Below are 22,839 nucleotides of genomic sequence, written 5' to 3' on the forward strand. Positions count from 1 at the left end.
AGGCCGCGGCGGCGACAGAACTGGGGGGTGGGGGTTCTCCACCGCTACTGCCTACATTCTTTGCGGGGGACAGTTTGCAGGCACCCCGCCAACGAGTCAGGCTCGGCCTAGGAGGAGGGGTTGGCGAAGGGTGACCCGCCCGCCGCCGGGGGCCCGCAGACCGGCTCTTCCCCGGGGCGCGGGGGGCGGCCGGGCTCGGGCGCGGCGGGGCTCTTCCCGCCCCTTCCCGGCGAGCGCGCCCCGCCCCGCCCCGCCCGCCCCGGCCCGGCCCGCGCAGTTCCGCGGGGCGGAGCCCGAGGCGCCCGCCCCCCCCCGCCCCCTTCGCGCTGGCTGTGCCTGTCCGCGGTTGTCGCCCCCGGTCGCCCCCGGTCGCCCCGCCGCCCCCGCCACCCCGCGTCGGCCGGTGTGTCCCGAGCGCGGCGGCACCATGCTGGGCATGATCAGGAACTCGCTGTTCGGGAGCGTAGAGACGTGGCCCTGGCAGGTCCTGAGCAAAGGGGGCAAGGTAGGCCCGCAGGGCTGCCGAGGACCCGCAGGGGCCCGCGCCCCGCCGCACGCCGGTCGGGGCTGGAGCGGGTTCTGAGGGGCGGGTGGGACGGGAATGTGCCCGGGGTGGGGCGCTGTGGCTCCCGCCGTGCGCACGGCCCCCGCTGCCCAGCACTCGGCCTGGGAAGGAGGGAAGGAAGAGGTGCGGCGCGGCGGGGCGCGGGGCTGTGCGGGAGGAGGGGCCCCAGACGGGCTGACTGGCGGAGAACCCCCCTTAGCGACGTGGACAGCGCCTGTTGAATGCATTCGTTCATTTAAACATTCTGAACATTTGTTTGCTGAGAAACCCTCGGTTGCAGAAAGGACTGAAAAAGTGCTGACCTTTAGAAACTCCCAACTGCTGGTGGCCTGAGTATAAAAGAACAGGAGAGGGGTAAATGTGCAAGGAGCACAGGGGGAGAAGCGGGCCATTCCGCCAGGGCGTGAGGATGAGCCTTCGCAGAGAAAGTGTCTTCAGCTGGGCCTCAGGAATGTGCAGAGGTGCACCGAGAGGAGAGATCATGTGCAAAGGCCCAGTAAAATGGCTGTTGGCCAATGGGACTCCCACAGTTGGGTGCCTCGAATACAGGAGGAGGGAGCAGGGCATAATTGCTGTGTCCCCCTGAGATTGGCATTGCAGCTAACACAGGCAAATTGAACTGCCCCCACAAAACAAGGAGCCTGCCACTAGATTATAATCTCCTGGAGGACAGGTACTGATACACTTAGTGGCTATATACTCAGCTTCCAACTTAGTGCCTCATTTGTTAAGGAACTGTGTTGTTGGGGGACAAGTTCTGGTACCTAGTACAGTGATGGTCACACAAAAGCCCTCAACTAGACTCTGGATTCTTCAACTAGAGCCAGAGGCCTGTCACTTCATCTGTCAGTATTTCAGTTTCTTCAGCTATAGGATGGGTGGTATAGCCCTGAACAGGGATGACATTCAAATGCTTACAAGCAGCCAGGCAGGTAATGGAAATGAGCGAAGTTGGCTGTTTTAGACTAAGGTAAGGTGGGGACTGCAGCAAATCAGAGAAAGAACTCAGGTCTTCCTTGCAGGGTAGCTCCAGGCAGTTGTTGCCATGCAGTGATGTGAACCAGGGCTGCCAGGTTAAGGAAAACCAGCAATCCAGATTCTTCGTGTGACATCTCTCAATTTAAAATTAACTCACTTAACAAATAACTGTTGAGTGCCAACTGTGTGCCAGGCACTCTTATGGGCAATGGGGATAAAGCGGTGAACCAAACTGACATAATTCCTGCCCTCATGGAACTTACACGTTAGCGGCTAATGAACAAGTAGGCCGCATGTATCAGGTGGTCGTCGGTGCTGTGAAGAAAACCAAGCAGAGAGGGGGAAGAAGGGATAGGGAGTGTTGAGATTGAGGCTGTGGTTTAGGGTAGGGCATCTATGTCAGTTTTAACTGTTGGACATTGATGGCAAATGTTTGTAAACACTGCAGGCCAAAGGATCTGTCCATGGCTGCATACTGCCGGAGCACATGCCAGTCTGTGGGCACAGCCTTTTTGGCCCTAACACTTGGAGGAGCCCACATGTTACCAACAGCTCTCAGAGAGCTTTTCTTTCTGTAGTGGAATCTGGCTCACTTGGTCTATTTGGGTAAACAGACAATGTGAATGCAGGCTGGTGGCCTGGGCTGGTCTGCTGCCTGTTTGCCTTCAGATCCCTAGCATATCCCTGGCATAAGGAGCTTCTCTGTGGCTCTTGCTAGACAAGCCACCATGGTTCTAGCTTCCACCAAGTGCTCCAAGTATCTGAGTTCAGGTGACAGATAATCCTCCCTCTACCTCTACTAGGGCACTTACTAACCTCTGGGTTCCCTCACTGTCCCATTAGGTATCTCAGCCCTTTTATTATCTGTGAAATCCATTCCTTGAATTAAGGTCCCTCTGTTCCTAATACTCTAGTAGTTTCTGTTTCCTGTTAGACATTTATTGATACAGTGTCACCTGCCACTGATTTGATGCCTCTAGGGATAAGTGCAGCATCCTGATAAGCATCTTCCCTCAACATTTGATGGGCATATGGGGCAATATGGGATATTGTTACTAGGCTGAAGCAAATCTTTTAAACTGAATGAACCTCAGATTCTGTAGCAGTAGAATAGGTATAAAAATACCCTTCCCATCTAATTCCAGAGTTGCTATAAATATTAAATTTTTTAAAAACATGAAAATGTTTTATAAACTAATATTATATCAGAGCTCATCTCAGCTCCACTCTTACTGGCTGTATGGTCATGGGCAACTTTATTAACCTCTCTGAAGTTAATCATGAGAGAAAATAATCATGAAGTTAATCTTAAAATATCTTACAAGATTGTTTTGAAGTTTAATGAGATAACCAATTATAAGTTCAACAGAATACCTAGCACTTGGTAGGGATGGTAACTGTTAGCTTCCTCAGTTTTACAAGTAATTTTGCAGGTAAGTTATTGAACTTCCCAACCACTCTGAATCCTGAAATTCCTCAACTATGAGAATGACAACACCTGTGTAACAATTAAATGTTCAGATACTTGTAAACCTGTTACATATATTCAGGGTGTTATTATTTTGAAGAGAGCCTCTCCCTGAAATTCTTTCTTACCCCAGAAAGAGTCTGAGTGAGAAACTGTTGTCTACACTCCTGGGCACATGGGTGGCACATGCTGTGCCCCATATAGCTCGGGTTTGGGCTCACCAGATGTTCAAGACTGATTCCAGGCACCCAGAGTGGAGGCCCAGGCTGTTGAAGACCTTATCATGTGCCTTCTGTGTTGGGTTGGGTGGGTCTTGTGTATGCTCAGAGCAGAACTGATATTAATAACTGACATCTTTATGGGAGTTGTGTCCAGCCTGTGCACACTGGTGGGGACCCAACTACCTGGGTTTGAATCCTGGCTCTACCGCTTGCCCACTGTAACTTGGACACATTACTTACTTAACCTCTTGTGCTCCTGTTTGGTCTGAAATTAAAGATAAGAACACTAATTTCACAGGGTTGCTGGAGGGATTGTATGAATGAATCCATGTGAAATGTTTAGAATATTATCACACCCAGAAAGTATTCAGTTAGGTTGATGATCATTATTGTTATTATTAATATTTTCTTATAATGAGAGAGTTGTCTTCCAAAATCAGTGTGTATGCACACTCAAGTGAAAAGGGGGAGGAAAAAAACCTGACCTTGCAAATCCCATAGCAAGAAGCATTCTTGGAAGATCTCTGTCCAGGACTTGAACTTGACCAGGGTCCCAATTGAATGTTGAAAATTGGTGTTTGTGGCCAAAGGCCAAAATCCGCATCTGGTAACCAACTGGGACTGTGAGCTAGCAGAATGCCGGGTAGAGAAGGACTTACGTTCCATGGTACAAGGAAATGCACTTAGAGATATTAGACTCGAAAAATCAAATGTGTCGTGTTAGCTGGATTGACTTAGCTGCTTTATTTTCTGCAGAAATAGAGAGAACTCTATTTAAATTCAGCTCCCTGGAGAACTAAAATAGTTTTATAATATCCATTTCTCAAGCCTAAATTTCCTCAGAGATCCAGTGATTCTAATAAGGGGTTATGGACATAGATGCTGGGAAAACAGGCCGCAGCTGCCATAGAACCATCTTAAGAATTTGTGACCAGCCCAGCCAGCAGTTGAGCATCAACCTAGGATCCAGGAGATCGCAGTTCGATTCCCGGTCAGGACACATGCCCAGGTTGCGGGCTGAATCCCCAGTTGGGGGCATGCAGGAGGCAGCCCATCAATGACTCTCTCATCATTGATGTTTCTCTCTCTCTCTCTCTCCCTCCCTTCCTCTCTCGGAAATCAATAAAGATATATTTAAAAATAAAAATACAAAGAATTTGTGACCAGCTTCTCTCCAGGATAAATATAACTAGACAAGGTTCTCATCTCTCCACCAAGCTATGACTATTGTATGCCTTGTCATTAGAGTAGAAACCAGGTTTCACTCTACAGCCTCCTTTCCTGAAAATAGAGTGCCAACTATATGCATCAGTGACAAAATGTCCAATGGGATGATCTATAAGCACCTCAAAGTCAGCATAACCTACCCAAACACATAAACACACAGTCATGCCCCCAAACTAGCCTAAGTAACTGTCTTCTGTGTTCCCACACTGCCTTACACTCCTCTCCTCTTAAACATATCTTTCTGTTTCCTGGCTACTTCCATTAGACAGTGTCTCTCATGAGGTCAGGAACCGTATCTTTCACCTCTGTAATGTAGCACCTGGCGCAGTGCTCAGCACGTAGTAGATGGTCCATAGTTGTTGGTTGAATGAATAAAAGAAGGAAAGACTACAGGGAAGATCCAGCCAGCTCTTTCTCCAGTGAGAGCTTGTCATTGGTTTCTCCATTTGTAAGAGACGGAGCTGCACTTAATGACTTTTGATGTCTCTTTTCTGAGTTTGACACGGGCATACAAGTGTCTACCAAAAATAACTAACTTAAGAGCTAAAGAAGTCAAAAAATGCAGCATAAAGTTCTGTGGCAGCATTAAGCTAAAATTTGGGGACTTAAATTCTGGTTCCAGTTTCACCATTTAGTAGCCCTGTGGTCTTGGGCAACTCAGTCTCTCTGGTTCTTCTTCGTCTCTTTGGTAAAATCATTTTGAGTGGGTGAACTTTAAAACCTCTTTCATGCTGAAATTCTGTGATTCACAGAGTGGCATTTCTGGAATTTTAAAACATTTTAAGTGGTAAGACTCAGTGGGCCCTCAAATGAAGGGTGAGTCTAGTCTCTGCTATGACCAAGCCAGAAAGAGCAAAACACCTCAAGTTTACATGACACAATTTGCTTCTGAAGGCTCATTGGAAATGTCAGACTCCCCAAAGGGAGGGCCTCATAGTGATCCTCAGAATTAGTAGGCATGATGCCCCAAAGTCAAAGCCAACTTGTGGCCTCTCGATTCTTGGTCTGGTATGATTTCCCCTAGCCCATGTGAAGGGAAGTTTATAAAACTGGCACTCGGTGTTTGCTTTCAGACTTCCTTGGCCCCTTTCTCACTACTCTCCTTTAATTTTGCATGATAAAAACAATAGTATTTTTACATTCTAAATATAAAATTATAATATCACATGGACTGTACTTTTTCACACTCCACAGGCCACTCACAGCTCCACAGTCCTGCCCTTCTCCTGAGATTCATTATGTCCCCTTGGGAGCTGAGTATCTTCAGTCTAGGATGTCATAGGAAGGCCTATTTGACTGGCCTGGGCAGCCAGGTCCTCTGTCATGTCTATTTTGCATAATCATCAGTAGGAGAGGCAGTTCCTTAGTCAACAGATTAATATCTATTGAGTATCTCACATACAAAGCTCTGTGATATAGTTCCTATCCACAGAGACTTCACAGCAGATTTTTCTAGTGTTTGTTACCAGATGGTAAAATCAATAATGAGCAAGTTTTTCTTTCCTTAGTGGACGTAATAAAATTCACTCAAGTACAACAGAAGTAAACACAATAGAAAAAAAAAGGGGGAGGGGGCAAGTATATCAGAATGCATCCCATCCATAGGATAAAGTATTATTTTTGTGAAACTTTGTTTCAATTGCACATATGTTCATGATACAGCATGATGTAAAAATGTATTTCTTGTATGGATTGTAACTTTTAAAATATTTGAAAAACACTGCCCTACAGTATATTCAGAAATACAAAATTGTATCACTGAGATATGAAATGGTGAGGAGGAGGAGATGGAGAGTCGTGCAATATGGGAAAGAATAATGGCCTTGGGACAGGAACTCAGTGCAGGGAGTTGTGATGAGGAGGGGGGTCCTGCTAGGGAGGCAGGACTGTGGAGAAGTGACAGTGGAGCTGAGCGTTCGGGGCAGTGGGGGTACGATTTAGTGAGCTGACTGGGGAGAGGAATCGCATCTGGGAGCGCGGTGTGAACACAGCTACCCTGATTCTTCTTGAATTTCAGCCCTGCTACGGGAAGGGGGCTGATCTTGGGGCCTTAGAGTTCCAGGGGACTGTTGTATTTCTCTGTTTCCTCCTTTCCAATCCCTTTTTCTCTTTTTCTGAATCTTCTGTTATTCAGATATTGGATCTCCTGGCTCGATCCCCGGGTTTTCTTTTCTGTTTTCTACTTCTTTGCCCTGTTTACTTGACTCTCTGGAAGATTTCCTTCAACTTAATTGTCCAGCCTTTCTTCTGAATTGTTAAATTTCGTATTTTTCATTTCCAGGGGCTCTTTGATCTCTGAACATTCTATCTTTATGGCATTCTGAGGATGTTCTGGGTGGCGGTGGAGGCAATACCTTCTCTTACCTCTCTAAGAATATTGATTGAGTGAAGTTTTTTCTGCCGTCTCTACATCTGTAAGAAATTCCAGAACCTATTTTTTCACTGCCCTTTATACTCAGGCTGTTTTTTCTACCCTGTGGCCATACCCAAGCTCATTATAGAAAGTTCCTTAGCAGCTGTGCCTCCTGTAACTGGGTTATTTCTGATTCTAGAGTCATCACAGGTTGCTCCTGTCTATCTCTTAAGCCCTGTGTACTCTCTGCCTCTAGGAAGAGGTGTCCTATGAAGAAAGGACCTGTGAAGGCGGGAAGTTTGCCACAGTGGAAGTGACAGATAAGCCTGTGGATGAGGCTCTACGGGAGGCAATGCCCAAAGTCATGAAGTATGTGGGAGGCACCAATGACAAGGGTGAGTATCCCTGAAGGATGTGGCTCTGGTCTCAGAGGCAAGCCTTGCATTGTCTTCACTTCATCAGTGGAAAACACAAGGGAGGGGCCACAGGGCACCTGCACTACCTGTTTCAGGGACACAGGAACTTGCTGTGCTGCGTGAGCATGGAAGCTTCGAGAGACCACACTGACTTCAGCCCAGCCTACCCCTCTCTGTGTAGTATCTCTGCTTGATATCACAGTTCCTGCTTTTCTCTCGGATACGGAGATGCGTACTCTGTTTGGTTTGTTTGTTTGTTTTTAACCTTACAGTGCTTATCATGTCTTTGGATTGGTGGACTGCATGAAGTGTGCCCACGGTAAGCCAAGCCACAAAGAGAGGGCCAGCCTCTGACTGGAGACGTCTACCCCCAGGCTGGAGATCTCCACTCAGACACCTGGTAGCTCAGAGTCTGTGGGGTTCTGAGTGTCAGCGAGTGATGACTACAGCACGTCCCTGGCTCTGTTCTGGCTTTAAAGGAAGGGTCTGAAAATTCTAAAGCTGTCCCACTCTTAGAGACTTGGCAGTCGGTGCAGGCTGTCTCCCTGTTTTAAAATGCTAGGCCTGAAGTTTCTGTGTACCTGTTAGCATGTAAACTGCATGTAAATATGAATTTAACTCTTAAGCTCTCGAGTTTGAACTATACTTTGGTATCAAACCCAAAATGGGTCAGAAAGCAAGGTGAGAAAAGAAATGTCTCCCTGGCCTGGTAGCTCAGTCGGTTAGAGCTTCATCCATACATGCCAAATTGTGGGTTCAATCTCCAGTCAGGGCACATGCAAGCAACCAATGAATGCATAAATAAATGGAACAGCAAATCAATGTTTCTCTCTCTCTCTCCCTTCCTCTCTCTCTAAAATCAATAAGTAAAATTTTTTTAAAAAGATGACATGTTTAATTTTTAGGATAGTTCTCAAGCTGATCATTTAGAAGGTTAGACACTGGTGTTAACCTTAGTAGCATTTACTAGAACCACAATAATCAGGCTTCAGACAGTGAGTTGACCTGTAGGAGGTTAAGAAGAAATCTTTTTCTGCTTAACACTATCATAACATATTTCATTAGAAAATATGTGTAAAAATTATAAAACTCATTAAAGAAAATCTTGAAAATAACAAAACATCCATCTTTTCTAGTACAATCATTGTTGCCTTTTGAATGTATTTCTTTAGGGCCCTTTAATAGGCTTTTTAAATACAATCATAGTGTTTGTGTAATGTATATTTGGTTTCTGTTACTTATTTCATCACTATCTTCCACTGTTTTGAAATAGTCTTCTTCAGCATAAGTATTACTAGCTGCATTTTATTGCATCATGTGCCTATAATTTCCTTAGGCATATTCCTATTTGGAGCCTATTTATATGGCTCCCAGTTTCTCACAATTATAAATTCTGCCGCAATGAGTATCCTATTACCTACAGCCTTTTCCCTATTTTGGATATTTCCTTAAAATTTATATTTAGATAGAGAGTAATTAGGTACTGATATATTTATGGTCTTGATATATATTACCAAGTAATTTTTTCCAAAAGAGTTGACTCACAACACTCCTACTTCCAATATACGCAAATTGAAGGTCTTTTGTGTGTGTGTGACTACATATTTTTAATGCCTCAAGTGTTTATTATTAATTTCGTGAACAGAAAATATTACCGTGGAAGTAGAATGACACTAGCAGATCTTCCACAGGCCTGAGCAAGTCCTGTCTCCCATTCCCACCTCCTTCCATCGGTTTTTCTGTTTGCAGGAATTGGGATGGGAATGACAGTCCCTATCTCCTTTGCCGTGTTCCCCAGTGAAGATGGCTCCCTTCAGAAGAAAATCAAAGTCTGGTTCCGGATTCCAAACCAGTTTCAGAGCAGCCCGCCAGTTCCCAGTGACGACAGCATTAAGATCGAGGAGAGGGAAAGCATCACCGTCTATTCCATGTAAGGAGACCATTCTCTAGGCACCCAAGGTAGCACTTGGATCTTCTGCAGCGAGCATTTGCATTACATTATATTTTCCCAGCTCTGTTGAGATATAATTGACATATAACCTTGTATTACTTGAAGGTACACAACGTAATGCTTTGATAAATGATTACCACAATAAGTTTCATTAACACCCTCACCTGACATAGTTATAAATTCTTTTTCTTGAGATCAGAATTTTTAAGGTCTACTCTCTTAGTAACTTTCAGCGATACAATACAGTGTATTGTTAACTGTAGTCACCTTACTGTATATTACATCACTGGAACTAATTTATCTTACAGCTGGAAGTTTGTACCTTTTGACCACCTTTACCCATTTCTCCCACCCTCCACTTTTGGCAACTACCCGTATGTTCTGTGTATCTATGAGTTCATTTTTTTTAATTCCACATATAAGTGAGCTCTTACAGTATTTGCCTTTCTCTGTCTGACATTTCCTTTAGCATAATGTCATCAAGGTCTGTCCATGATGTTGCAAATGGCAAGATTTTCTTTTTATGTGGCTGAATAATATATATATATAATCTCACATCTTCTTTATCCATTTATCTGTAGATGGACACTTAGTTTGTTTCCAGGTCTTGGCTATTATAAATAATGCTGCATTCGACATGGGGATTCAAATATCTCTTCAAGATAGTAATTTTATTTCTTTGGGATATATATACTCTGAAGTGGAATTACTGGATCATGTGAAAGTTTTCTTTTTAATTTTTTGAGGACTCTTTCTACTGTTTCCCACAGCGGCCACACCAATTTATATAGCCACCAGCAGTGCACAAGGATTCCCTTTTCTTCACCTCCTCAACAATGCTGTTATTTCTTGTCTTTTGTACAATAGCCATTCTAACAGCTCTGAGGTCATACCTCATTGTGACTTTGACTTGTATTTCCCTGATGATTAGTGAGGTTGAGCACCTTTTCATGTACCTTTTGGCCTTTTGCATATCTTTTTTGGCAAAATGTCTATTCAGATCCTCTGCCCATTTTTTAATCAGATTGTTTGGCTTTTTTGCTATTGAGTTATGTGAGTTTTTTATGTATCTGGATATTAACCCCTTATCAGATTTGCCCCTTATCAGATTAACCCCTTGTCAGATTTTCAAATATTTGCTCGCATCTGGTAGCTGCCTTTTCATCTTGTTGGCAGTTTCTTTTGCTGTGCAGCTATTTAGCCTGATGTAGTCCCACTTGTTTATTTTCATTTCCTTTATTTTTGGTGTCAAATATAAACAACCACGGTCACGACTGATGTCAGGAAGCTTACTATGTACTATGTTTTCTTCTAGGAATTTTATGGTTTTGGGTCTTACGTTCAAGTCTTTAGTCCATTTTAAGTTGATTTTTGTATATGGGTAAGATAGGGGTCCAGTTTCAATCTTTTGCATGTGGCTGTCCAGTTTTCCCAACACCATTTATTGAAGAAACTATCCTATCCCCATTGTCTATTTTTCCTCCTTTGTTGTAAATTAGTTGACCATACGTGCATGGGTTTATTTCTGGGCTCTCTATTTTGTTTCGTTGATGTGTGAATCTATTTTTATGCCAATGCCATATTGTTTTGATTGCAATAGGTTTGCGATATCATTTGAAATCAGGAAATGTGTGATACCTCCAGCTTTGTTCTTCTTTCTCAAGATTTTCTGGTTATTCAGGGTCTCTTATGGTTCCATACAAATTTTAAGATTGTTTTTCTATTTCTATGAAACCTTCAGTTGGAATTTTGAAAGGGATTGCATTACTCTGTAGATTGCTTGGGGTAGTGTGGACATCTTAGTGACATTCCTACAATCTGTGAGCCTGGATTATCTTTCCATTTAATTGTTTCTTCCATTTCTTTCATTTATGTCTTATAGTTTGCAGTGTACAGATCTTTTACCTCCTTAGCTAAATTTATTTCTAGATATTTTACTCTTTTTGATGTAATTATAAATGGGATTGTCTTCTTAGTCTCACTTTCTAAATTTATAATGTTGATTAATTAAGAAGTATTGAGTCCTGACAATTCCTCACTTCAGTGTCTTCAGCCGACAGCACACAAATGTTTGCATTGTATCTGAATAAATGCCTTTGTCAGTTGACAAATTGACTTGGATATAAAGAATAGCCCTTCTGTTTAAACTGAACACATATATTAGCCACAACAGGGTTCTGGGAGACTTGGAAAAAGCTAAGTCAAGCTGTAGTTTGGGGTCATAAATACATAGGAAACATAAAGGGCTGGGGATACCTCATTTTTACCTCACACTTCCCTTAAATGCCAGAAGAGCAGGGAGTATATGCCAGAGCTGGACTGCCACCCCCTTAGTGGTTCATGGCCTGTGATCCTTCGAGCAGAGCACATATGCCTCCTGTTGTCACTCTAGTCCTGTCCCCAGGGTCTCATTTGTGGCCATGTTCGCATGACTGCAGTGAGTACCAAGGGCAAATGGTTACATGTCTTTATTTTTTGGGCCCCAACCTCCCCTTAGAAACCAAGTCTTTTCTAGATAATCAGTGACCCTCCATTTGTTAAAGTCCTACTGTGTGATGGGCACCAAACCATGTACAGGCAGACGCCAGGAGCATCCCCACTGGTAACCACAGGTGGGGGGTTGGTTCTACTCTACAACCTCCTGGAAAATACATATATAATTAATCTTGCACTGGACAGTTTTTGTCCACTCACTGGGGAGCCTCCAAACTTAGTTATTTGCCTGCCTTGCTCCAACTCTACACCTGAGGGTACAGTTTTCTCTGGAGCCAGTGCACGCTGCTAATGTGAGCTTGGCTGAACTGGGCAGTTAGGCCAGGCGACCTAGTTCCCCCAGAGGACAGTGAGTGTACTCCAGTGGGCAGCAAGCGATGGAAACCTCCACTCTTCTACCCCAGTCTTCAGTCAGACTCTCCAGCCTTCCCTGCAGAGGCTGCATAGAAAGCAAACTCTAATTAAAGAATATCTTCCCCAGTGCAGGGACTAGGGTGGGGAAGTGAGGCGCCTGCGGTGCAAGATTTAAAGAGGCGCTCATGCTCACAGTTGTCCAAGTGCAGGATTGGCACTGAGAGTGAGTACCTCCTTCAATCTTGCACACTGGGCATCTCAGCTGTCTCACCCCAGTTCCCGCTCCTCTTTTCTATTCTCTTTCCTGTGACTTGGGAGGCATCTTGGTGTAATATAATGAAATATTTTAGTATATTTTAGTTTGAATCCCAGGATGATGCTTGGGAAGTTTTCAAGACTTACCTTCCCCATCTGTTAAGTGCTGGTAATATAATCTACCTCATAGGATTATTGTTAAAGAGTATCTTTCAATATTTACTAAGATACTATTTATAAATGACTTAATGTTTATGACCTGGAGTAGGTTTCAGTAATTATTCTTTCCCTTTGCCCTTCTTATTTTATAAAGATTGAGGTTGCCCAGCCGGGCGTGGCTCAGTAGTTGAGCAATGACCTAGGATCCAGACGATAGGGGTTTGATTCCCGGTCAGGGCACATGCCCGGGTGGTGGGCTCGATCCCCAGTCGGGGCCGTGCAGGGGGCAGCCAATCAATGACTCTCTCATCATTGATGTTTCTCTCTCTCTCTCTCTCTCTCCCTCTCCTTCCCTCTCTCTGAAATCAATAAAGATATATTAAAAAAAAAAAAAAGATTAAGGTTGACATGATTAAATTAGTTCACATAAGGCTTCAACTAGACAGAGCTAGTTCCTAATCATTTGCATTGCCAGATCCAGGATAGCGAGTTTGGTACAATGTTTTTCATTTGTCTTTAACTTTTTGGTATGGAAACTTTCCAACTTATAACAAGATCGCAGGAATAAGATAATGAAACGCTGTGTACTCATCGCTCACCTTTGATGACAGTGAACTCAAGGCCAATTTTGTGTCACGTGTACTGTTACAGCTTCTACCCAGACCTACCCTGGATCAGGTTTAGGTGAATTCCAAATATTGTATTATTTTGTTCATAAATATTTTAATGTGACTGCTGAAGACTTTTGAATACATAATCATAGTAACTTATTACCCCCAACATTTTAGCAGTAACTCATTAACAATATAAAACACCTAGTGCTCAGATTTCTTCCATTATCTCATAATTTGTTTTCACAGTTTGTTTGAATCTGGATCCAGATAAGATCCATCCATTGCAGTTGGCCGGTACACCCTTTACGTGTTTATTAACACACAGCTTTTCTCACCCCACGTCTTCTCATTTTTTTCCTGCTGTTTATGAATCATTATTAGTCCAGTTGTTTTGCAGTCTGAATCCTGCTGGTTGCCTTTCTGTGGCTTTTTAACACGTTCCTCTGCCCGCTATGTTGCCTAGAAATTAGTAGTTGGAACCAGAGGCGTGATTAGATTCAAGTTTGAGCTTTTTGCCAGGATATTTCCTGGGTGGCGGTGTAGGCCTTCATCAGGGGCTCGAAGCATCTGCTTGCCTCTGTTTTTTGATGTTAGTGATCATACGTCACCCTCACCTAGAGGCCTTGTATCATTAGAGGTTGTAAAATGATAATGTTCTCTATTTTCCCTCTTTATGTATTAGCTGGAATCCTTTGATAAAGAAAACCTTCCCCTTATCTACTATTTAATTCCCCTGAGGCAGAGGCAGAGTGAAAAGCTAGATGCCTCCTCTTTAGTCTGATACCTTCTCTTTGTTAATCAGTTTTCAGAATCATGATTTTATTCCTTAACAGCCTCCAAGGTGAGGTAGTGTTGATCTCTTTTTTTTGAGTATCAATATAAATATCTGAATTTAAACGTAAGTGGTACATTTCGGTTCTTTTCTGCTTTTTAAAATGTTTTTGTTGAGTGTGAGAGAGGGAGGAGAGAAACATTGATGTGAGAAATATTGATTGGTTGCCCCCCACACACACCCCAAGCGGGGGTCAAACCCTCAACCTGGACATGTGCCCTGACCAGGAATCGAACTGGCAACCTTTCGGTGCACAGGGTGATGCTCAACCAACTGAGCCACACCAGCCAGGGCTGTCATTAGTATTCTTATTGATGCTCGAATTGTCCCATCTTTGGCCAGTGGAAGCCTTTCAAATTGGTTTTTTAGTCCTTTGGACATGACTCTAGTAGTTATGATAGTTTCCTTGCTTTCTGGTATGTTTCAAGCACACCTTGACATTTCTTGTTCTACATCTGGAATTAGCCATTTCTCTAAGGAACCCTGGTTTCTTATGGTGAGAAAGGGTATCTATTGAAAGGTACTATTAAAGCCAGGTCTATGGAAGTTTCCTTTTAATTGTCTGAAATCTAAACAGATGAAAGTGACAAATATGGCGTGCAGCCTGGCTCCACAAATTTTTTTTTAACCTACCCAAGTCCTAAGTTAGCATGCGATCATTCCTCAACTAGCCACTTGGTGTCACTGCACAGTCAAATGTGAATTTAAAAGTGCCTTACGGTGGAAGGCAAAGTAAATGATGTAGTAGAAGGTAAAAGCCCTATTTCAAATACACCATGAGTGCATTAGATGACAAAATTAATTCTAAGAGGAAAGCCTGGCATCCTGAAATCAGTCTTCCTGTTCTGTGACCTTGTGAAGGATGCCCACACAGGGATTGTACATTTATTCACAGTATTAATTACAAGTGCTTTTAAGTTGAATAGAAGGCTATGAAAAAATAACACTATCAGAATAGTTTTTGTTTTCACAAGAGGCAACAGAATTATCCTTATACTTAGATGAGTGGCCACATCCCACCACACTGCCCTCCCTCTGTTGTAATGACCACTTAGGTTAGAGCTCAGCCTCCTCTACACAGTTCAGCAGTGGATTCTCAAGAGGGACCAACAGCAGCAGAGGTTTGATGGTTTTAATGAAACTTTCGTTGTTTTAATGACATGTCTGGGTATCAAAGGAAGGGTTGGAAACATGGAGTTCATGGGCGACCTGTGCTCCAGTCCCAGCCCTACCACTGAGTGACTGAGCCTCTCTGTGCTTCAGTTTCTCATCTGTAAGATGGGGGTAAGAGTGCCTAGCCCATAGGGATGTTGTGAGGATGGAATGTGATATTTGTAAATGCCTACGCAATGCTAGACATGAGACAAACACTCAAGAAATGTTCTCTACTTCTTGACCTCCCTCTGAAACTTAAAGTTTTCTCTTACAATTAACAACAAAAGGGCCAGGTTATTGTAGATACACCTGAGTTCAAACCTCAACTCTAATAATTGAGTTTTATAACTTTGGGCTTTCTAAGCTTCAGTTTTCTCATCTATAAACTAGAACATATGGTGCATTGTTGTGAGGGTCCAGGGCCTTGGTCCTTGTCTTCCCTGCATTTCTTTATTTTCCCTTCTTCCCTAAAGATCTTAGTCCCCTCCCATAGCGTCGCTTGTCACCCTTTCATCAGTAACTCTCCAACTTGACCTCTGTCCATGTCCCTTGAATGTCTTATCGTTCATAGACTCATTGTGAAGACTAAGGCAAGGGCATTTACACATTCATTCATTCTTCCAAAAAATCACATATTCATTTCTCACTTACCTTGTACCAAGAATTGTTTTAGATCCCAAAAATATAGCAGGGACCAAGCAAAGGGACTGCTCCTTGAAGTGGGAGAAGCATTCTAGTAGAGAAAACACACAAAAGAAGCAAATGTCTCAAGATATTTCAGGACTCTGTTGTTTCAGAGATAAGAACTGATATCTGTGAACTGAAATTATAGGGAAACATATTTCTACTCAAAAATAAAAACATTCTGGCATAAGGTGTCTATCAGTAAGATGGACAGGTGACGAGATAATGAAGTTCTTGTCCTGGAGGAATTCAAGCACCATCTGGACAGACATATGACAATTATGCTATGTAATGTTTGTAATAAAGTGGCAAATTTGGTTCAATTTGACAGATGTTTATTGAGTACCTCTGATATGTAAGCCACCTCACCTCCAAGAGCCCTGCCAATGATAAGATTCTGTCTCTAAAACCTAATCACCTAAAATCTAAATTAATCACCATTCATTTTCCCCCTAGCTGGTCAGTTGTCCCATCAGTCTTTTACCAACTGCTCCTGGAAGGGGCTTTAGTCACTATTTCTGAGTAGATGAGCCCAGTCTACAGAGCTAGTGCTGCCTTTCCTCCCAAGCACCAGTCTTACATTTCCTGTGCACCTGGAGGTATCACCACATACACCTCCTCAGCCATCCTCCAAATCATCATGTCTGAGATGGAATTCATCTCTCCTCCCCAAAGCCGATCCCCCGTGTTCTCTGTCTTACTGAAGGTCCCCTCCATCCTCTTACCCACCTTGTTCAAATGTCATCCTGTCTCCTTCACCTTCCACATTTAATTATTGGCCAAGTTCTAGTCAACTCCTAGCTGCCCCTTCCCTTCCATCCACACTGCCACAGTTCTTCATCACCTCTTGCCTAAACTATTGCCATGGCCTCCTGGTTGTTTCTAATTCTTCCACCTCTGCCCCTTCTAAGGTGTCCTTTGATCACAGCCAGCTCAGAAGCGCAGGACCCATCACACTACTTCTGCTGCTCAGCTCTGGCTGTGGGCCTTGGCCTGCCTCTGACCCAGGCACACATTAGGGCTGGGACCAAAGCCCAAGCTAGTCATAAAATGTTCCTTCCCCATGAGGAGGGGAATGGGTGAACTTTGGGTTGAGTCCCCAGATGCTTCACCAGGCAGGGAAGCCTAGTAAACTGCCTTGATGTGGCTTTTACTGCCTCCACACATAGCCCCAGTCCACCGTCCACCTCATCTCAGGGCATCTCATCCCCACCTCCCAACGGCCCCCAAACACACATACAACATCCATTTCCATCTTCCAGTCACACTCACCCAGCTCCTCTCAGATGTTCTCCCCAGTCTCTGCTTTTTGGAAGTTCTGGGAGGACAGGAATTTTTGTCATTTTGTTCATTGCTAGCATTCAGAAGAGATGCTTGATATCACGTCCTCCGTAATGCCCTCCCCTCGTATTCTAAGTCAGATCATTCCCTGTTGCCCACCCCCAGGTCATTCTGTTTGTGCCTTTTACCTCCATTCTAGTGCCTTCTGCCCTGTATCATCTTTATGTCTTTCTGTCCTGACCAACCCCTACAGTTAGACCTCGAGAGGGCAGAAAGATGTCTTTATCATCTTTACAGCTCTGTGGCGTCTAGTTTGTGTTTTGTGCTCAGTGATGCTCTCCACTCGATAAACTTGGTTCAGCCTGATAGAAAGAAATGCCTTATGGTGTTAAGCCCCTTTCCTGTTGACACGAGATTGCCAGCTGCTAGTCTTACACGTCTTTGGCTTGGCACAGAGCTACATGTAAAGCAGACTCTCCGCAAATCTGTGTTGACTTGTTGATTGTTCAAGTTTTAGACCAAGTTGATGGTCAGGCTCAGAGTCATTTTATTTCTCTTTCTTCCTCACTGCCTGTCAGCACCAGACACTCCCGAAAAGATAACACGTTAGGATTTTTGCATCCTTGAACCTGCTCTCCTGCATCATCTCCTCCCCCAACTCCACCCCCAACTCTTCTAGCCCTTTTTCGTCAGTGCCTTTTGTGTTACTGGAATCCAAGACATGTGTTAGCTCCTTGGTTCCCATGGTAACCAAAAATCTTTGTTAGGAATGCTGAGCTCTGATTTGGGGTGAGATAAAATACAGTGCCCCCAGGAGAGCTTCTTTGAAGGTGGAGACTGAGAGACTTGTTAACAGGCTTACAAAACTAATATGTAGACTTCATGTTTATTTCCTTTGAGGAGCTCAGGGCGCTTTACGAGCATGCCTGAACTCACACTCACACATGCTCGTGAATTTGGAGAGCTGTGGGCACGGTGTTGTTACCCTCCGTGTACAGCCTGGAAGCTGAGGCAGGGAGGAATGCGGCAGCTTGTCCCAGAACACAAGCCAGGGAGCCAGGGCGGGGCTTCCTGCATTCATCAGGGTTATGTGCCTGGAAGGATTTGGTCCCTGGCTTGTTCATGCAGTTCTGTGACGTGGTTAGATCACCAGGAAGGAGAACACATGTATCTGTTCCATAGCCCACCCAGCTTTGCTTATTTCTAGTAGAAAGCCCCCAGGATGAAGCAATAGGGAAAGTTTTATGCTCATTACCAGCATGCCAGTCCACCAGAGGATAAATATAAAGTTAGGTGTTTTTCCCCAATAATGAACTTAGAAATCCCCGAGTGATGGCATTCTCCAAATCACTCCCTGCCTGGCTCGTACTTCCCAGGCAGCTCCTTCCCAGGGTCCTTTGCCAAGTTCTCCTCCTTCCCACCACTTGGGAACTAGGACTCCCAAAAGCAGTTTACTGATTCTCTCAACTCCGGTTCTTTCCCAAGTCTAAGGAGATTTTCACAGTGACTACCACACACTTAGGTACACAATAATTGTTGCATGAATGTATTTCACAAAGGCTACTTCATATCAGCGCACCCCAAACCAAATTGTTAACCCTCCCCAACCCTCCTTCCAAAGTGCCTCTTCAGCCTGGAACCTCTTATCTGGCTAGTGGCATCAGTATATCCAGAGGCTTAACTGGAAGCCCTGGAGAATCCCCAACTCCCCTCTTCCCATCCCCCACTCCACATCCAGGCACCTCTCAAGGTTGCCTTTGTCCAGGCCTTCATCATCTCACACTGGACTATTCCTGGCCTCCAGTGACTCCATTTCTCCTGTCCCTCCATTACTAACAGAGGTCTCTCTCCAAAATATAATCTGATCATATCAGCCTCTTACTTTAAAACCCCTTCGAAAGTCTACCTTCATCTAGAGTCAGGTTCAAAGTCCTTAGCATGGCATTCAAGACCCTTCACAGTGTGCCTCCAGTCAGCCCACTGTTCCTGTTTGAATTCCCACCACTGTCCCCTTAGTATGTATTTCAGGTGTTTATTATATGAGTATGTGAATGAAGAGGCAAACAGACCTAAGTGCTACCACCTTTAGGTCTATCAACCTAAAAAAAGATAGTAACTTTTGTTGTTTATCCCAGAATTGTTAATTTAGCCCAGGAGTCTAATATGTGTCAGGCATCGTGTTAGGTGCTCAGGATACACCAGTGGACAAAAGGTGGCAAAGGTCCTTGCCTCCATAAAGCCTGTATTCTACCAGGGAACTCAGCCCGTAAGCAATGAACACAATAAGTAAAGAAAAATATCAGAGGAAGAAGGAAGGGGGAGGGGAGAGGGTTTGTAAGAGTAAACAGGATTTTGAGATTAGGCCTCGAGAGACAGTGAGACGGCTGATTGAGCCAGTTCTTTCTTACAGGCTCTCCTCCCATGCTCACGTACTACTTTAGGTTACTGTCATGCCCCTCACCTCCGGAGTCAGGGAATCGAATGTCAGTTCTGAGCAAATTGTGAAGTAATAATAACAGCTCTGTGACAGGCACCGGTGTGAGCAGTTTGCACAGTCTTTCCTCCTTTTAAGCTTTATAGTGGCCTCCTGAGATTTATGTCATCCCTATTTAAGAGGAAGGACCTGAAGATCAGAGAAATTAAAGCATTTGCCCAAGCCCATGAGCTAGAAAGTGGCAGAGGTCGGAGTTGAGCACACAGCTAGCCATTTGCCTCCAACTGACAAATGAAGACAGTTGAGAAGCACTCCTGTGGATGTTCCCAAAACCAGTAGCTGAGAGAGCCAACATCATCCATTTTCACAAGAGAACAATTTAGAATCACAGCATGAGAGGGGCTACAGAGAGCCCTCAGCACCTGTTCCCACATCCAGCATCTGATTATTTTCACACAGGTGGTTCTCAATCTCTAGACATTCTTTGAAACTAATTCCAGTGTCTGGCCGGCTTTTATTGCCAGAAAAATACTTCCTTAATGCTCATCCTCTGTCTACAAATCCAGTTTCCTCTCATTTGAGCCTCAATGAAGCTAGAGCTCAACGTTCTTCATCTGCCTTATAATTTTTCTTCGATATATTTGAAGAGCCAAACCTCCTCTATTCCCAATTGGTCTCAGCTCTGTCCACATTCTGTAGCTGTTGTCTAGACATTATAATAACCAATCTCTTAAAGATGAAATCCTGGGTGTTTTCACGTCAATAGCCCTGTAATCAACGTGCTGGATGCTCTCAAGCATGACTAACCACCATAAAAGAGCAAAGTGTGAGTCACAGAACCCCACCAAAAATAATGCTTTTGGCCTAATCTTGGCCTGATGCCGATTCAGACTTCTGAGTCATAAAGCTCATTAGAAATGGGAATGTATTTGACTCTAATAAAGATTTTTAGGGCAACACAGATTTAGAGTGGTTTATTTAGGGTAGGCCACAGGATGAATTTTGGAGCATAGGCTGGTGACATGAGGAGAGAATAGTAATCTTGAAAAGAGAGGCTTTATTGCTTTCCTGTTCCCACCTTCTGCCATCAGGAGAAAAGGCCTGATTTAGGAAAAGTGTCTTTATTTACTAGAAAAAGAAGGCTTTCGTGATTTGAGCAGGGGAAGGGATTTATTAGAAGTAAGTTCTGTATTTGGGGCATGCTTAAAGCTTGCCTAGGGGCCCTCCCAGAGTTGCCTCAGGTCCCTGCCTTTGGCAGCTGTGATTCTGAACAAAGCTGCTGCTTCTCAGCCCTGATGTGCTCACTCATTAGAAAACCGCTCTGCTGTGGGAGAAGCGTCGCCTGGGCCTGCACCCTGACCTCCCTTCCTCCTTCCCCAGCTGGAGGCAGGGCCCAGAAGAGGGCAGTAGAGGGAGCTAGAGACAAGGGTGTGCCTTGGGGACGGCAGCCGCCACCTCTGGGAAATTCAGAGGAAAAGCGGAGCTCAAGTTTCGCATGGGACTACTGTGTGTCAGGCTCTGCACTGGAGTTTTTCAATCTCTTATCTCACTTAATGCTCATAACAACCTTGGAGGGAAAAGAAAACATCCTAGTTTTTAAAATGAGGATCTGAGGCTCAGAGAGGTCAAATCTACCCGTCTAGGAAGTGGTGGGTTCACAATCTCACCACAATAACGTGATTGTCATAATAAGCGTGGTGAGTGACCTTTTTTGAAAGATCCCCCTCCCTCGGAGACCATGTCCTTTCTTAACCAGCCCCTTGCTCTTGCACCCTCAGGCAGTTTGGGGGTTATGCCAAGGAAGCTGACTACGTAGCCCAAGCTGCCCAGCTGCGCACCGCCCTGGAGGGCACAGCCACTTACCGGAGTGACATCTACTTCTGCACTGGGTATGACCCGCCTATGAAGCCCTATGGACGTCGCAATGAGGTCTGGCTGGTGAAGACCTGAGTCACTCATTGAGCCAGCACTTTCAGGATGTGTGCTTTGTCCCCTGACTGGGCGGGCAGGAGGGGCTTCGAACTGCAACTTCAGCTCAACCAATTTCAAAGCCAGTTACTGCCAGTCCCCTGAAATAAACATGTTCGATACACTAGGGCTCTTTTTCTCCTGGTGGGAAATACAGCGGAGATAGGCCGCCTCCCTCTCATTGATTTAGAACGTTCTATGGTATACCAGGAAAACCCCAGCAGCATTTTCCCAGCTACCTGGATCTCAAAAAACTGATATTTTAAAATTGTTGAATCTGTATTTTTGTAATTAAGGGGAAATGTAATTTGTGTGCAATCTTTCATCTGCAATTCTTGTAAGAGCCTTGTCTAAAAAGAAACTGAAAATAAAGTTCTTTGACTTAAACAGCTGAGATAAATCCTAAGTATAATTATTTCCAGATTCTACCATTCTTGGTTGCCAGAGGGGAAGGGATTAAAGGGATGGGTGAAAAAGGAAAGGATTATGTAAAAATTGGTAGTTACAAAATAGTCACGGAGATGTAAAGTACCGCATAGGGAATATAGTCAATAATATTGTAATAACTATATGGTGCCAGGTGGGTACTTGAAATATCGGGAAGAACACTTTGTAAGTTATATGATTGTATAGCCACTATGCTGTACACCTGAAACCAATACAAAATGATATTGAAAGTAAACTAATTGAAAAATAAAAATTAAAAAAATATTCTACCATGTTATAGATAATACAGTTATGAGTATTACTGATGGTGTTCATTGTGGCAAGAATCCTGTATTGAGAGTTCCTAAGTCCATCAGAATATAAACCCAAAGATCCTAGGGCATGCTTGAAGTCTCTAAATCATAGATATTTACGTGACTGTGCTGTAGTGATTCCACAATCATCAGTGGCAGGTCCTATATGCAGCCAAAAAAGTAGCCAGAGGAGAAAACTTATCTCACAGACATACAACCAGGAAATTTGCCTGGAGGATGTTTTTGGGGTAATGAGATGAGATTAGAAAAAGCTGGGGTCCAGTATCATTAACTAGAGAGGACAGAAATGAAAGAAACAATCTGTAGTTTGGCTTGAGAAGAAGGAAAGGGGACCCGAGGCAGTGAAAGAGGCAAGGGGGTGTGAGCGAGTGAGGACAGAAGGAGGTCACAGGGCTCATGGAGGGTTCACTGATCTCTCAGGGTCACCAGGCCAGCCTGTGGACAGTCCTCCCTAGAGCAGCTGGCATGGTTTTCCAGAGGACCTACCTCAGCACCCCTCTGCAGATTACTGCTCAAGTAGTGAGGGCTCCACAGGGTGCTCACAAGGGAACAAGTAAAAACAAGCTTTAATCCTCACCAGAAAGGGTTATCATTGGGAACACAGTGGAGTTTGCTAAAGAGAGGAATAGGATCTATGTCATCACCAATCCTGGTGCTGTTCAGAGCAGCG

General features: G+C 44.1%; 2 protein-coding genes across 2 annotated transcripts in view; one reads left to right on the forward strand and one right to left on the reverse strand.

The window, feature by feature from the left end:
- Positions 1-281: 281 nt before the first annotated feature.
- On the forward strand, positions 282-21,797 carry HEBP1 (heme binding protein 1). The gene is made up of 4 exons (XM_081130844.1): positions 282-505; positions 7,069-7,207; positions 8,978-9,158; positions 21,219-21,797. Exons 1-4 carry the CDS (start codon positions 428-430, stop codon positions 21,388-21,390), a joined length of 570 nt encoding a protein of 189 aa, XP_080986970.1. The 5' UTR covers positions 282-427; the 3' UTR covers positions 21,391-21,797.
- Positions 8,817-22,839, reverse strand: part of GPRC5A (G protein-coupled receptor class C group 5 member A) — a 68,367-nt gene continuing 54,344 nt past the window's right edge. Inside the window, exons 4-5 of the mRNA XM_081130841.1 lie at positions 15,693-15,774; positions 8,817-9,242 (exon numbers count right to left, since the gene is read on the reverse strand). Of these exons, the coding sequence (XP_080986967.1) occupies positions 9,175-9,242; positions 15,693-15,774 (150 nt within the window). The 3' untranslated portion in view covers positions 8,817-9,174. The remainder of the gene's footprint in view (positions 9,243-15,692; positions 15,775-22,839) is intronic.

The sequence above is a fragment of the Miniopterus schreibersii genome (assembly GCF_964146895.1).
Source record: "Miniopterus schreibersii genome assembly, chromosome: 2".
Classification (NCBI taxonomy): Eukaryota; Metazoa; Chordata; class Mammalia; order Chiroptera; family Miniopteridae; genus Miniopterus; species Miniopterus schreibersii.